A 17075-nucleotide genomic window follows, 5' to 3' on the forward strand; every position below is an offset into this window, starting at 1 on the left:
TACAGTATAATGCTAAACTGATGACACTAGCAGTTAAATTGCACTTTACTAATTGAATTGATAAATATGGCAGCTGCTTTGTAAAGTCTATAACATTCCTAATCACCAGTGTACTCAAGACATAACTACAATAATGCAAGAGTTTGACAAATCAGTTGATGACTGTAGTATGAGTTACTGAGCAATGTCAGGTAGCCTAACTCTGAAGCCAGATTAACTGTTTTATTTGCATTTCAAAATATGCCATTGTTCAAAAATTTAGCTCCCAGCTTCCTTGTGCGCAGCGAGGCATTTCTGTGGGTTTGCAGCAGCGTAAATCATGTTGGAGCAAGAGAAAACCTCCAGCTGCGGGGGCCCTGATGCAACAGACCTGCCAAAACTGCAGGAGAGTGGATGAAAGAGTTTGGGTAACACTTTACAATAACGTACACAAATCCTATAGTAGTTACTGATAAACTAACCATTAACTAATCGCCAGTTAATCATTCGCTAATGAAAAATTTGGCATTAGTTTATCACTAGTTAATCATAGTTAATGAGTAGGTAGTCATTAGTTAATGATTAGTATCTAATTTCCTGAGTAGAGTAGTTAATCAGTACCTAATGATTACTAAATTTCAGCTCGTGAATAGAGTAGTTAATCATTACTTAATGATTCCAAAATGTCAGTGTGTGAATGTATTAGTTAATCATTAGTTAATCATTAGTTAATCTTTTTGTGTACCCTATTGTAAAGTGGTGCATCATACTCAGTGGTTTATGAATACTGAATCATTACCTGTCCATTAGTTACTCTTTTCGCACCCTAATATAAAGTGAAAGATATCCTTATCAAATAAACACTCCCTCCAGGTGAGATTCGAACCCTGAACCCCAAGATTGTTAAATTGTAAGTCTGGTTCTCTACCATCTGAGCTAACCAGCCTGTTGCTTGTTTGAGCCATACTATTGAATGTAGAGCCTGAGACCAAGTATTATAGTTTAAAGGTATATTCCACCCAAATACTACTTTCTGTCCAAGTACTTACAAGTACTTAGACATAAGTAGTATTTGGCTGAAACATACCTAAGTACTTGGACATGAAGTAGTATTTGGATGGAATATACCTTTAAAACTATAAGTATTTGGAGAGAAGGTAGTATTTGGGTGGAATATATCTTAAAAACTATAAGTACTTGAACAGAAAGTAGTATGTGGATAGGACATAATACTTAGTCTCTGACTCTACAGACCTACTGTATAGTATGGCTCTACCAAGTAACAGGCTGGTTAGCTCAGATGGTAGAGAACCAGACTTACAATTTAACAATCTTGGGGTTCAGAGTTCGAATCTCACCTGGAGGGAGTGTTTATTTGATAAGGATATCTTTCACTTTATATTAGGGTGCGAAAAGAGTAACTAATGGACAGGTAATGATTCAGTATTCATAAACTACTGAGTATGATGCACCACTTTACAATAGGGTACACAAAAAGATTAACTAATGATTAACTAATACATTCACGCACTGACATTTTGGAATCATTAAGTAATGATTAACTACTCTATTCACGAGCTGAAATTTAGTAATCATTAGGTACTGATTAACTACTCTACTCAGGAAATTAGATACTAATCATTAACTAATGACTACCTACTCATTAACTATGATTAACTAGTGATAAACTAATGCCAAATTTTTCATTAGCGAATGATTAACTGGCGATTAGTTAATGGTTAGTTTATCAGTAACTACTATAGGATTTGTGTACGTTATTGTAAAGTGTTACCAGAGTTTGTTTATAGCTGCTTGGTGAAATATATTCCATGGGACAGCAGTACCCACTCCCCCCATGATACAGTGGATTTATACCATCAGTGTAATTTCTACTAAATATAATAAACAAGACGAACTGGATGGATTCCACAAGAAGGGTTCATCTTACTTTTCCAAAAATATGTTCCATTTGCTCCTGGGGGGGGGGGGCAAAATGTTGACACTGTAACGGTAGTTTGATAGTGTGATGTAAATGAAGTGGACATTAAATAGTAGACAATGTATTCACAATAAATTATAACATCAACATGTCTACAAAATATCAAAATATGGACATAACAGAACATAACATCCCCATATCTTCTAGGCCTGCAGCAAACGGTACTTACAAGGCATTGATTTTGCAAACAGTAATATAATGAAACCAGCAAACAAATTCACATAGGCTGCACCGAAAAAAGGGAACTCTTCTCCAACTGTTGCAAGAGTTGCCAGACTGATTTCCACCACATCTCACCACAGGGTCAAACCAAAATCAGACCAGCTTTCTGATACAAAGGGGAAAAAACATCTTAAAATCCTCCCATCATCTTGGACAATTATGTCTTCATTTTAACATGAACAAGTCTCTCCGAACACTAGAAACAAGAGAGTTAAGATACGGTTAATAAAATCAAGAAGAGACAAATCCAGGAGCTGTTCTTAAAGCTCCAGTGGACATTTAACCATTTGGTAAAAAAAATATATCTTTGGGCCACAACAATTTTACACTCAGAGCAGCCACGAATCCTGCTTTTCCCACTGTATGCTGTACTCACAGGCATTTCACTTTGACATGTGAGTGCCCCTCTACCTGGGAGGCTCATGGGCTCTGACATGGTCACTGGTTCTAGCTAAGCGGTAACGCGATGGTGTTTTGGGACACCATTCTGCAGGTGGTGGAGGTGCATCGGGTCGTTTTTCTGCCAAAGCCTCTCGAACTCCTGGACAAAGGGTCGGACCAGCTCTGGTTCCTCGGTGACGATGACGTTCTCCATGTTGTGCAGCACTGCCTGCAGCGTCCAGTTGAGGGAGCCGGTGAGGAGCAGCCGGCCGTCCACCACTGCAAACTTGTGGTGCATGTGCACGCAGCCCGAGTCGCACCGTACGCAGATCCCTGCGGTGCAAACGGGGAAATACATTTTGTAATACGCCCTAATAATTTGGCACACGATATTGATCGCTATATTAATATGTGACATTATTACATTTCGTGCAAAGCCAGACACGTGTGTTCCACCTACATGTGGATCATAGAGACACTGCATGAAATAGGCCATGCCCATCACGGGGGAAAGCTCTCCATTCACTCCCATACACCAGCGTCATTTTCCTTGAATTAAACATAGCTAAAAGCTGTTGTGTGGTGGGCTGCGCAGACAACAAATGTAGGAAAAAAAATGCCAATTAAAGTTTTTTTGTACTCCTGAGCAAAACAAGGAAGCCATTGAGAATTGGAGAGAAGAAAAATGTGGATCTAGCTGTCAAGGAAGTTTTTGTTTTCCCCCGTTTTGGGCGTGGTTTCTGAATGACGACGCGCTCTGCAGTGTCTCTACAGGTGGATTATGACATGACGGGCCGCTGGGCCTGGATACATAAAGGGCCCCAGGCCAGAATAATAACTACAACTCTGGGCCAGATTTATCCATATATCGCATCAGGCGAGTGCCCGGGGGCACCAGCCAATTTGCCTTGTTGGGGGGGGCACAACACATTCAAATTCAAATTTAGTATTGGACATTAATTTTGGCCGCGGAGTAGGCCTAATAAAGAGCCTACTCCGCAGCCAAAATTAATCTTCAATACTAAAAGAATATATACATAATTAGAAAGAATCGTGATTGGTGTGTAGGTGTACCCCCCCCCCCCACCCCCTCCATCACATTTGAATGTAGACAGTTCAAGCATTTTGTGTGGTGAGAGGAAACATGTTCACCAGAGGAACTGCTAAGAAAAGGTAGGCTGAAAACTACTTCCCCAAGTGTGCTGCTCACCACAAGTCAAGGCTTTTCTTAACCCTGCCTGTTAACTGTGGGTGAGAGATCTTCACAATTTAAAGATCTCCGTCTCTCTCACCCTGTTACTATCTGTAGACTCAGGGCGAGAGGTCGTTTTCACAACTTAAAAGAGTTTAGAACGAACTGGTCGAGTTGATGCTTCTTGAAAGGTTTTCTCTTTGAACTGGACGTGCGGTTTGTGACGCTTATAACAACCATAATAACGGATAGCCTACGCATTGCAATATATTCAGTTGGTCGCGCTATCTGATGACGGTCTGATGAAATAAATTCGAGAGTTCTTGAACACTGGGCGCTCGAGACTCGACTCGGACTCGAGAATAGTGCCGTAACTACAACACTGGTGTGGGAGCAGGAACGACTGGTTTCATCTCGTTCAGTACCACTTACCTGGTGTGAAATTCTGAGATGTGTACAATTTGGACACCACTGAGAACCTTGTTAAGTAGCGCAGAAGGTGCTCTGTGTTTGACGGAGCACGGTACATATCGAGAAAATTGACGGTGTTCGATGAAAAGCTTATATTTTCAAGCTTGTCGTGCAAGTTCTTATAGCAGCCGGAACTGACAGTGTCTCCCTTATGTGGAAAACGTTTCATAACCACAGACTCTGGGCTGAACCAAAGCAGAAGCACTGACTGCAAACTAAGCCAAGGCACTGCACTCTGAAACGTCAGATATATTCTTGCTGTAAGTGGGTGGGGGGTTACCTAACATTTTATTTTTTGAAGATGCCAGGCCTATGAAACGGTTTGAAAAGAGGAGTCGATTGTCCCTTGCATAAAACGCGCGCGCACGCACGCACGCACGCACACACACACACACACACACACACACACACACACACACACACACACACACACACACACACACACACACACACACACACACACACACACACACACACACACACACACTTTGCTTAATGTAATTTGCCGTCTGGTTGCCAATTTCTTAAGTAACAGTAAAGCTGTAATGAAGTTAAGAGCAGGGAGCGAGGCAGACAGATTGACACGTGACACGTCTCTCAAACCTCTCTGAGCAGGATTACACATTGGGGCTTGTCGTGGCACCAGACCCTTCCTATCATGGCTCTATTCATCAGCGAGGGACCTGGGAGACGTCCTCCTGATGACGATGCTGCTGCTAGTCTGCGAAACACCTTTTGTTGGGCAAGACCTGAGTCAGCCTTCCTGCATTTCATGTGAAATTGGTCCATAAGGATGAGACAGCGGAGGTTGCGCTGACATCCCTATATTGAACATGGCTAAATGTGAGGCTCTGGGGGGCCGGTTGCACAAAGCCACTTAAGTTTTCTTCCTAAGTAGGATGACACTCTTAAGGTTTGATTTCTCCTTCCCTGTGGGACTTACTTAAGGGTGTTGCAGCACAGATTGCTTAAAAGCTTCAAAGTATTTAATGAGATTTTACAGCGGCAAAGTGCTACAGTTTCCATGGAGACCGGTTGTTTACTTGCACTTGGAATGACTGTTGGCTGTTAGCCTCTTGCCTCAGCTGTTATCATCTCACAACGTCATAGGCTAGTCAAAAATGGCAGACGAAAAGAAAACCACTAGGAGAGCTAAAGAGAGCTTTGATAAAGCTACATTAGCCTCGTCACTAACGTTAGCTTTCAGTTGCGTTTTGACAGTTGGCTAACAGACTGCATAGTTCTCAAGCAGGCGTGACAGACTTTACAACCTTAATGTCCATTCATTTTCTTCATTTATCACCATAAACTCAGCCATGTTGCAGTTAAGATGGAGTTTGTTTTTTCTGTAATTTGGTTGCCCCGGTCTAAATGATAAATGGCCTGCATTTATATAGCGCTTTTAGCCAAAGTGCTTTACAATCAGTATCACGATTTCAGACGGAAGCCGGAAGCCCGTCTTTATTGTCACATGAACACACTACAACACATGCATGCGGCCACAACACACACTCATGCTGACGGTGGCCGGTGAAATATATCCTCTGCATTTGACCCATCCAGGCTTGTCCTTTCCTCCGGGGGCAGGCCAGGAGCAGTGGTCGCTTTTTCTTTCCAGCGCCCGGGGACCATCATTGGATCATCATTGGACCAACTTCAGATGTTGTCGTCACTGGTCGGATGACGATCTTCTGCATGTTTTTAGTGGGGGGTTATGTACGGAGGAACCCCCTGGGGGGTACGGGGAGAACATGCAAACTCCACACAGAAAGGCCCTTTCGACGAGATAGCCCACCTGGGCAGTAGGCACTGAAGATATGGGGGGGTCACAACTCCAGCGCCCACAGCGTCCCAGGCAAAAATCGAACTCAGGACCTTCTAGCTGTGAGGCGACAGCGCTACCGACTGCGCCACCGATGCGTCAGTAGGTACATTCACCCATTCATACACCGATGGCGGCAGGCTACCACGCAGGGTGCTGGCACACCATCAGGAGCAATTTGGGGTTCAGCATCTTGCCCAAGGACACTTCGACATGCAGACTGGAGGAGGCGGGAATCGAACCACCGACCTCTTTTATCCAAAGCAATTAGTGGACGACCTGCTCTACCTCCTGAGCTACAGCCGCCCCTGTGCAACGGTTTAACTGAATTTAAGGAACTCTTTAAGAAGAAGACCAAAATACAGGTATGTGTGTCCCTTACCGGCCTTGCGGAGGACGCCTATCTGGGAGCCACTGATGGCGCAGTAGTCCTTGTCGGAGAGGACGCGGATGGGGAGGCCCCTGCTATGCAGCGCTAGCACCGCCCTGCTCAGGTCCATGTTGGAAAAGCTGAACAGACACAAGTCCAGAGAGGAGGAGGCAGACATGATGTGGCTGAGCAGGCGAGAGAGAGAGGTGTCTACATCATGAGGTAGCGAGCAGAAGCAGGTGCTGGGGAGAAAGAGGGGGGGGTGGAGAGATGCCTATTAGTTGTATTGTCATGGGCTGTATTCCATGGTATGTCAATCATGAGAGACTCGTAGGAAGTTTTAACAAGCTTTATTGAACAAATAACCAGTTTAAGTGTAGCGTATGGCTCCATGATATGATGACGCTCCTCTTGAGATGAGAGAGGGGGGGGGGCGTCAGTGACGTATAGGATAGATAATCCCCCCATAGGGATTTCTACAGTAGCCATGGCGTTGGTGGTGATCAGGGGAGGGGGTGGGGCAAGACAACTGCTCCAGTGATGATGAACAGCAGCTGAGGATGATGGCACAAATGTGAGTAATGACGTAGTAGCAAGGGCTCTATATACCACCACCACCGCTTAGGTGATTGGCTCAGCAGATCAAGATTCAAGATTCAAGATTCAAGATTTATTAAGTGTCCCAAAAGGGCAAATTGGATTGCAGAAAGCGTAGTACGAAGTACATACATAAAAACAAATAAGACAAAAAAAAAAAAAAAAAACATTGTAAAAGCAGTCTAGAGCAGCAGTTTAAAGTGCAACACAATAGTTAAAGTGCAAATGACAACAGTAGCAACGATCTAAAGTGCACAGTAGAGATATAAAGTGCATAGTAGCAAAGTGCAGTTCGCTCACAGCAGCACATTTATATCACAAGAAAGAGCTACAATGTATCATTGTATTAAAGCACAAAGGAAAAAACCTCAGTCCAGACCAAAGGGCAGACAAAGTATATAATACAGATATACTGTACTGTACCCCTAAGAATAAATAAAGATAAAAGAATAAAAGAATAAAAGAATAAAAGGATAAAATGAATAAATAACAAAATAACAGCAACGGCAGATGGGGAGACATTACATTTGTACCCCAGCAGCGTTCAACGCTCTGATAGAGACAGGCACAAAGGAATTTCTGTACCTGTTCTTTTTAACTATGGGGGCACGAAGGCGGAGCCCGGAAGGAAGCAGCTCATATTCGAACCTCAGAGGGTGAGCATCATCTGATCGGATGGACACAGCTTTTTTCAGCACCTGGTTATTACATATCTGGTCCAGGCTTCTGAACTGGGTTCCGGCTATTTTCGAAGCCACCTTCACTATTCTCCCCAGGGAGTTCTTGTCTTTAGTACAAAGATTACCATACCAGCAGATTATGGAAAATGATATGACAGACTCCACAAAAGCACTATAGAACATTTTCATCAGAGTTTTATCAACCTGAAATTTGGCCAGCTTCCTAAGGCAGTAAAGAGGATCAGGAGAGACAGATGACAGATGTCCTTAGCTGATTGGATATTGGGAAATGGAGAAGGGGCAGTTGTGATGTCACTAGTGATGTCACTCGAGCAATTGTGATGTCATCAGTGATGTCACTCAAGCAATTGTGATGTCATCAGTGATGTACTAAGGAGTTACACACCCTGAATGAGGAGGGGCATGTATGCATGGGGTGCTCTAAACTATGCTGTAGAGGTTTAGTCTTCCATGATTGAAATTCAGTCAAAGACCACACTTGTTCCCGCCTTACAGTCAAACTCAGATTTTAGCCATTCAAGTTGTCCAGAGAGAGAGAGTGCATGAACTCAAACTGTGGCTATTAACAGTTACATTGGTTTTGGAGTTTACATTTGACATAGTCACATTTATACTGCTGTGAAGTCAGTTGTGAATGTAATTTAGCGAGAATGCTGTGAACTAAACTAGTGGCAACAATGCGAATTGCATTCTTAAAGTCAAGCTGAAACGCCATTTGCACAGTATGTGACTTCCTTATCGTGACATATTCCGAGTGAAACAGGGTAGAGAGGCGGGACATAGCGTTTGGAGGAGTTTGATTTGACCAATGCGAGGCAACTCGAGTGGACCCAGGCAAGTGAGGCAACTAAATAGTAAATCATGTATCTTACAAACCTGAAACCTACCGCTCACGTTTCAACGACAGTCTATGTTACAAACACAATATAATGTAAATACTGTACTGCACCACTCGCTGACTGGCTCTGAACCAGCCCCAGAGCAGAGGACCAGCTGGTGGGACAGCCTCCTCCTAGCCGAGGCAGAGGGTTCACTGCTGGTCTTGAAGCAGGCCACGAAATAGCGATATTTCTGGAATGCGAGTTAACGAGCCAATCGCATGTCATTTGCATCTACCTTAAACAAAGACATTACCGTTCATGCTCATTTGCTAACTTACATTAACATGGGCTAACAAAGTTTGTCCATGTAGGCAGCCATGCTGCATTCCCTAATTTTCTTCTAGCCATGAAGATTGATTGACAGCTGTCATGTCATGATATTAGTGGTAGTTTATGAAGAGGAGTAAGCACGCACGCACGGCACATCCAATGCCAAAAAGGGCAGGTGCTCAGGCGAAAGTGAAGACAGTGCAAAGATGAATAACAAACAGTTTGCACACTGCCTGCAGGGCTCCGGTTTCACTGATTGTATTGCTCCAAAGTTAAAGTGACGTTTCGAGCGTCTGACAAAGAGCTTGACACACGAAACGTCACTTTAACTTTGGTGCAATAAAATCACTAAAACCACACACAGCCCTGCAGTGTGCGAGCTGTTTTTTTTCTATCCATTTTAGTACATGGGACTACGCAAGGACTAAAACAACTGATGTAAGCGCACACCCTAGATTTTGTTATGAATGAAGAAAACATGGTTGAAGTTTGATGTAAAAATCCAAAGAAATTAGATTTTTGTGATTGTGATTTTCTTTGCATACATAGGTGCACTCTATAACCAAGGATGTGATCTGAAATAGTTAAAAAGTCATTTTTCATGTCAACCTGACTTTAAGTTCAATTTTCTCTGAAAAGTCCCTTCTGACTAGAAAATTTGAAGTAAAGTGGGGATGTGGGATGACAGATAAAGTGGCTCAATATACTGCCTGAAAGCACCTCATAAAGTGCCACGTCAATGGCCATTATCACGTCTCATTTAACGATTGTACAGAAATCCTACATAGATTAGCTCAACACTAAGCACCACTTACTATGCTGAAGTGGGAGTGAAGATGCGCTCCACGCAGGCCACCTCTGAGGGGAAGAAGAGGACTTGTTTGAGGGCTGTCTGGGTGCCGTTTGCAGGCCGGAGGCGACGCCACAGCCAACCCAGAAGCTCCACACTGAGGCTGAGGGCCACTGCCCCCAGGCCCACCACCTTCACCGTCCACAGCGCAGACATCTGAGGCGAGGACAGAGCAGAGAGGGGCACATAATACAAACTTAGAGGCCATTTACACCTGGCGCTAACATGCATTTTCTGTGATCAGATTGCAATCAGATTGTGTTTTATCACTTGAAATGCCAGGTGTAAACACCCCCAAAACGCATTGAAGAAGGATTACAATCTGATCGGCCAAACCACCTCCGGAGGTGGTCAGGGATGCATTGTGTACACATTGAACACAAGTGTAAATGCAATGTGTCCTCTCAATCTGGATACACCAACTTTATGCGGATTGAGAGCAGCGTTGCCAGGTGTACGATAATTATCGTATTTATACGATAATAATGCCAAAATTCCCATAAAGTACTATAATGTGATCATTTTGTGACAGTTGTAATCAATATACTAATATGGATCCTATGTCTATACGTGTCTTCTCACATCTTTACAGCCAATCATGCATTCATGTCCCCTAGGAGTCATTTTAGTTCCTACCAGTGGCAGATAGGATGCTGGAATTATGTTGCTGCTCATTTACCTCAGTGGAAGTACTTACTGATGTAAAATGTACTTTAAAAGTAAAAAGCACCTAATTTAAAATAGAAAGTTGAACGTTGTGCTGTGATTTTAAAAATGATGCATCATCATCATCAGTGGGTGGGCGGTGTTAGTGGGCTGTCTGTTGATGTAACGATTTGTGACATCATCAGTGATGTCATAAATCAGTGAATTGTGATGTCACTTGAGCAACTGTGATGTCATCAGTGATGTCACTCGAGCAATTGTGATGTCATCAGTGATGTCATAAATGCCATGGTGGAAGATGGCCGCTGCTCGCGTACGATAATTTCCCTCCAAAAACGATCATTTTGACCCTCGCCCATTCGCCTCAGGTACGATAATTCAACATTTCCCACCTGGCAACACTGATTGAGAGGACAACCATTTGCATGCAAATGCATGTTAACGCCAGGTGTAAATGGAATCAGGCTGAAGTGATCAAATACAATCTGATTGCAATCTGATAGCAGAAACCACATGTGTTAAACCAGGTGTAAATGGCCTCTAGACACACCCAGATTGGAATGGATAGCAGAGAGAGGGAGAGGGAGAGAGACAGAGAGAGCATCAACGCTTTCATGAATGAGAATGACCTGCCTGGGGTTCAAGGTCAGCCTTATCCAATGCTGAGTCCAGCAGTCTGAACTAACCAGCTAACATAACAAAATAGCTTAAAAAGCACAACAGCTTCCGACCTTAGATAAACCAACTTTTTTGAACCAGTGTGTGTTGCAAGGCAAGGTACACACAGGACTATGTAGCAGACTAGGCTAACACAGGACACAAATGCACATTTTGTTCAAATAAACAATGCATTGTTTCAACCATTTAACGCATTTGCAGTCAAGAGTTTACACCAAGCAACCAAGACAAGGGAATTAACGACGCACAGACACAAGCCGACCAGTCGGGATTTGTGAAAGCAGGGCAACATTAAGGTTAAAATAAAAGTGACCACATGTAGCTATCAGGCATGTCAAAATAATATAATATCAAGCAGTTTGCTAATCGCTAGAACGTAGAAAATACCTGAGCATCTGTCGCCCCCACGTGTCGGCAGCTGTGCAGCTGGATGTGTCGCTGTCAATTTGACAGACGTCTCGTTTAAGCCAATGACTCGCGGAGAAGCGCATACTTTCCTCCAATCAGTAGCCTCGCGTCACCAGGCACCCAATCAGTGAACGCGAGTTGCAGGTCCCGGATATTGTTGTGGGTGGACCGGACTTTTCCTCATTGCCCCAACGTGTACTAGTATCCTACTACCAAAGGTAAACAAGACGAAACTTTTTATTAATCAAAACTTGACGATCATTACGCTTTTGAAACGTGTCAATAACCACCGATCGAACACGTTTGAATGATAGAGCTCATAGCTCATCTGTTTACCGTGAGACGATGTTGTTGCAATGTTACTGACGATCAACAGCAAACATGCTAACGTTAGCTTGCTAGCCAACCAGTCTGTTTGTGTAGCCCCACCAGCTGCCCGAGTTGTGTTGACGTGTTTTCACTTTGGTGGCATTCACGCCACACGCATATCTCCTCCCTGTTGAAGTCGCATGTCTGTTGTTGTCTTTCTCCTAAACACATTTAGCTCTTCGTGTGCGATGGGTCGCCGCAAGTCTAAGAGAAAGCCCCCTCCTAAGAAGAAGTTGACAGGGGATCTGGACACCCAGTTTACCTGTCCATTCTGCAACCACGAAAAGTCATGTGATGTCAAAATGTACGACGAACACGGTCAACAAGTTCATACCTAAAGGCAACACTTTCAGGTTTGACCATTGACAATTTACTGCTCGTCTTTCTCTGTCCACAGGGAGAGAACCAGAAACACTGGGATAATATCCTGCACAGTCTGCTTGGAGGAGTTCCAGACCCCCATTACCTGTATCCTTATGCTCATATAAACTGATCATTATGGACTTCAGATGACATTATATGAACTACTCATTATGAACTTCAGATGACTAATTATTATTCTCTCTCTCTCTCTCTCTCTCTCTCTCTCTCTCTCTCTCTCTCTCTCTCTCTCTCTCTCTCTCTCTCTCTCTCTCTCTCTCTCTCTCTCTCTGTCATAACAAGACAATAATGAGCGCCTTGCTCACAAGTGTTGTCCTTTGTTTATCGCTGGAGTCTTTAGCCCATAACAACAATGTCTCTTCACCAATCTTTTTTTAGCCCACGTTACCCGGGCAACATTTTGAGGCAATGTAGATATTTGTGGGAAGGTGATTATCCTCCACATTATCTTTTGATTGCACTGACTCGTCAAAATCTTCGATGTTTTCCAGAAGTCATCCCATATGCCACATGCCTTGTCCCCCCTGAAGGAAACATTGCACATCCTCAAGAAGACTGACCAGTACTGCTACAAGTTGTCACTCAGCATAGCATGTACACTGATATGTTAGCATGGAGCAGCAGAGCGAATGATCTCTACAAGACACATCAATGATTTTGGCGACAACGTACCAGTCTCCTAAAACTTGGTGTATTCCTCTAAGTACCCCCCAATACTTAAGTAACAATCTACTTGATTAGTCTACTGAGATACATTTTAGACCTCTGTGATTCTTTGATATGTGAATTTAGTATCTGATTACTATAGGGAAAGCCATTGATGCTGATGCCATACAGTACTTTAGCCTGGTATAGTTCCAACATCCAATACAAGTTTTGATACATTCCTACTGGTGAGTGATTATTATTATAACCAGACTCCTCATGAGTGCAGCTTGGATTCAGTCCTCAGAGAAATAACAAGCAGACGAGCAGATGCCTTGCCAGCTAGCAATCACATTTACTCTTCTCGTCTACACTTATTTTGAAATGTTCATTTCATCCTGCCTAAGACAGTATCTGATTTAAGTGATATGTATCCTTAACCCGGTGCTCCTAAGATCTTTCAGAGCCTGTTGACGTGTACAGCGATTGGATAGACGCCTGTGAAACAGCCAATCAGTAGCCCTCGTTGGGGCTGGATGCCTTTCCAGAGGGGAAGAGGATGAAGAGGTGGCTAGTTGACCTGGGTTCAAGAGTCAAGCTCGTCAGAGGGGAAGTGTGGGTTTAGGATACATAATGTCTTTCTCTTTCAAGTCCCTGCTACTACAGGTTACTCTATGTTCATCTGAGACTCAAGGCTATGATCCCAAAACTTTGATGCAAACAGTCCCCAGATGGTTCTGCCCTTCAAGTTCTTCCCTTTCTGTGTAAGGTCTTCAGTCCATAACACTAGTCTTCTTGACCCTGGAGTGTGATATTTATGACATGATTTGTTCTCGCCACCCTGACTTACATCTTGAGTAGTTCACCTACCTTCCCTACACTCAGGTTGAATGTTAACACAATTTATACTGAACAAAAATATATTAAAAAAAAATGTTTTTTTGCTCCTATTTTTCAGTCGAAATCAGATCTAAGACTTTTCTGTGCACACAAAAGGCTTATTTCTCTCAAATTCCGTTCACACATTTGTTTAAATCCGTGTTAGTTTGCGCTTCTCCTTTGCCAAGATAATCTATCTACCTGACAGGTGTAGCATATATCCAGATGATGCTGATAACACATTGGAGACAGCCAAATGGTAGTGAAATGAACATTCGATTGACGGGCAACACAACTCAATTGAATGCAGTGCCATTGATTTGGAACAAATCTTTTTGTGTTTTTAATGTATGCAATGTAAAAAAAAACTATTAGCATTCATGTTGATCATCTCATTGCTCGTGAGCATCATGCAGATTGTAGTTGTTTTTAACAGTAGTGCCTACCCATACTTCACCTCATCATGTGCCCTTCTGTCACAGCATTAGCTCGTTCCAGTGGAGGGAGGGAGGAAACATGCTGTAATAGATGTGTGTGCTCAGCTGCTAAGATCATCGAGCATTCTCAATCACGTTCAGTCCACACATTCAGTCCGCTTCAAACGGACTGTCTTCTTAGCTTGCAGGTTCGAGGGAGTAGAGATGATCGACTACTGTAATTGGCACATAAGTACAAGGTACTGTAAGCTTTTGCCCAAATTAACCTGTCCTCTTGAGTGCTTTTTCCCATTTGCAAAAACCATCAGTGTTGAATGATTCGCTCATCAAAAGCAACAAAAGCTTTTAATACAAATTTTAATCCAATGAAAATCAGGTGTGACCATGGGAAGAAAGGACGAATGAAATTTTGTTACTATTCATGGGTGATAATTTATTTTTCAATGACATTGCCAATATCTTAAGATTGGTTGCCCTTTGTAACAGTTCATTATTGTAATGCTAAAGATGAAAATAAATGAAATGTATTTAGACACCATGACGGTACCGGTGTATAAGTTGCCTTTGTTACATTGTTATGTGATTGATTACATGATTGTTAAAACAATTAATCTGTTCATATCAGTGGTTCTTAAAGTGGGGTGCGGGGTCCCCAGCGGGGGTGGGGGGTAAGGGGTAATGACAATGACTATTTTGGTCATGGGTTTCATACACTTCCTGGCCCTATCTTGCAGGTGGTGTTGGAGTCGTTAGGTTGATTGGGTGCTGCACTTGATTGGGTGCTGCACCTGGGCTTAAGAAGACCCTCAGAGGCCATTTACACCTGGCATTAACTTGCGTTTTCTGTCATCAGATTGCAATCAGATTATGCTTGACCACATTAGCCTGATTTAATTTACACCTGGCGTTAACACAAAATTGGCGTCCTCTCAATCCGCATACAGTTGCTGTACTCAGATTGAGAGGACACATTGCATTTACACTTGTGTTCAATGTGTACACAATGCATCCCTGACCACCTCCGGAGGTGGTTTGGCCGATCAGATTGCAATCCATCTTCAATGTGTCTTGGGGGCGTTTACACCTGTACTTTCAAGTGGTCAAGCACAATCTGATTGCAATCTGATGACAGAAAACGCATGTGTAAATGGCCTCTCAGACTCTTCAGTCTCTCTCCCTCCTCACGATGCACTTTTTTGTCCGTAGTTTTAGTCAACAAATTGGTTTAACTTTAATTTTGGGGTGTGACTCCCCGCATGTGTTACGACACGGCTCAAGGAAGTCACAAATGAGGGGAGTCATACATCAGGCTAAAAGTTAAAACAATGTATTAACTAAAACTAAGGGGGAAATAACTAGACAACACAAACCACATTAAACAAACAGAACAAAAGGTGTAGATGTGATCATAATAAATGGAACGTGCTTTTCAAGAACTCAAAGATGCTGAGGAGGGAGAGCTGAAGGGCTTCTTAAGCCTAATGAGTGCACCGGTCCGGGGCCCAGGTGCACCCAATCAGCCTAACGACCCCAACACCAGGCTCCTCCTGCAAGACAGGGCCAGGAGAGTGGGAGGGTCTTCACAAATGCTCAAATCTTATCAGATGGGGGATCCTGGGACAAAATGGTATCAAATGGGGGGCTGTGGTCTAATTTGTGTCAGTTTAGGGCTCCTTGACGTGAGAACCACTGATATATACATATATATGTGAGGAATGGCAAAAGAAGTCTTGAAAAAGTAGACTGATACAATTCATGATTTTGTGTGATTGAGATGTGTTTGTGTGGCTTTGATCTGCTTTATATGATTTGGTTCATTTTAATCCAGTGCAGTGTCTAGTATCAAAACAGTTTAATAACACTCGGAATAATAATAGGAAATAGTAAGAGGAAACCAATGGCTTGATAATGATCCACCGTCTATCATTGAGCACCACCAGCTGGTGGCAGATGGAGAGACAATCTCCAAGACAGCGGATTTTAGGCATCGTGTCAAAGAAAGGAGAGATTAGAGAGAGAACAATGGTACAGTTATTCATAATCACAGACACAGTCACAAGATCAAGAGCTTAGATGACTCTGATTTGGACTTTTCATGCTAAAATCACAACGAGGTAAAGGAGCACTGTCAGCTTCTGATTGTATGTTTTTATTCCATGTTACTCCATGTTAAAACAATGACAGCAACAACACAAATGTCACTCTTTTCGTTTTGGTAACACTTTATTTGGATAGTCCGCCGACAGAGTATTTGTAACATTTCGACAGCTTGTTAGTTGACATTCAACAATTCAACTTATATTATATTTAGTTCACTGACCCAATACTTCCAATTGTGACTTGTCATTGTGGTAAGAAGAAGCCATGCCTAGCTGTGAAAGAATAGTGGAGAGATCTACACAGATGCCAAGGAAACTGACAATCTCCCTTTGGCTTTTTAATGACTTGCAAACCAAATGAAGCAGTAGCCTCTCAGCTAGTGAACGGCTTGACAGAGAGAGAGGACCGAGTCTGCACAAAAGCATTTCAGTAATTAGAGCGCTGACAGCAAACCTCTCTAGCGCCTCTTTCTTTCAGAGTAAAACATCTCTCCGGGTAGAACGCTTCTTTCTTTCAGAGTAAAACATCATCTCCGGGTAACGCTTTCTGATCTAGTCTCCTGTGGCATCTGTGACTGCCACACATTTCCACAAGTCCAGCATCCATTCATGCCTGCAGAGCACACAGGATGTAGCAAATCACAAATGAAAGAGGAGACAGTGTAGCCAGGCTGGGCAGCAGGCAGGGCTGACTGATAATAGATGAGATGTGGAGTGCCTGTCTGCCTGCCTGTCTGTCTGTCTGTCTGCCTGCCTGTCTGCCTGTCTGTCTGTCTGC

General features: G+C 43.1%; 2 protein-coding genes across 2 annotated transcripts; one reads left to right on the forward strand and one right to left on the reverse strand.

The window, feature by feature from the left end:
* Window positions 1-2494: 2494 nt before the first annotated feature.
* On the reverse strand, window positions 2495-9891 carry pld6 (phospholipase D family, member 6; the record flags this gene model as incomplete). Its single annotated transcript, XM_083655681.1, has 3 exons — window positions 2495-2914; window positions 6449-6678; window positions 9701-9891. 3 exons carry the CDS (start codon window positions 9889-9891, stop codon window positions 2652-2654), a joined length of 684 nt encoding a protein of 227 aa, XP_083511807.1. The 3' UTR covers window positions 2495-2651.
* A 1746-nt stretch (window positions 9892-11637) lies between these two features.
* LOC310794078 (transcription elongation factor 1 homolog) lies at window positions 11638-14730 on the forward strand. Its single transcript, XM_083655958.1, has 4 exons — window positions 11638-11705; window positions 12032-12160; window positions 12254-12324; window positions 13338-14730. Exons 2-4 carry the CDS (start codon window positions 12045-12047, stop codon window positions 13400-13402), a joined length of 252 nt encoding a protein of 83 aa, XP_083512084.1. The 5' UTR covers window positions 11638-11705; window positions 12032-12044; the 3' UTR covers window positions 13403-14730.
* Window positions 14731-17075: the final 2345 nt, after the last annotated feature.

Source organism: Poromitra crassiceps (genome assembly GCF_964638095.1).
Source record: "Poromitra crassiceps genome assembly, chromosome: 19".
NCBI classification, from domain to species: Eukaryota; Metazoa; Chordata; class Actinopteri; order Beryciformes; family Melamphaidae; genus Poromitra; species Poromitra crassiceps.

What these genes read in the sequence shown, in the direction of transcription:
- LOC310794078 (XM_083655958.1), top strand. Translation starts at nt 12,045, where the DNA reads ATGGGTCGCCGCAAGTCTAAGAGAAAGCCCCCTCCTAAGAAGAAGTTG. An exon ending in AAGTCATGTGATGTCAAAAT is followed by an intron (nt 12,161 to 12,253) that starts GTACGACGAACA and finishes CTCTGTCCACAG; the next exon opens with GGAGAGAACCAGAAACACTG. An exon ending in GTTCCAGACCCCCATTACCT is followed by an intron (nt 12,325 to 13,337) that starts GTATCCTTATGC and finishes GGTGCTCCTAAG; the next exon opens with ATCTTTCAGAGCCTGTTGAC.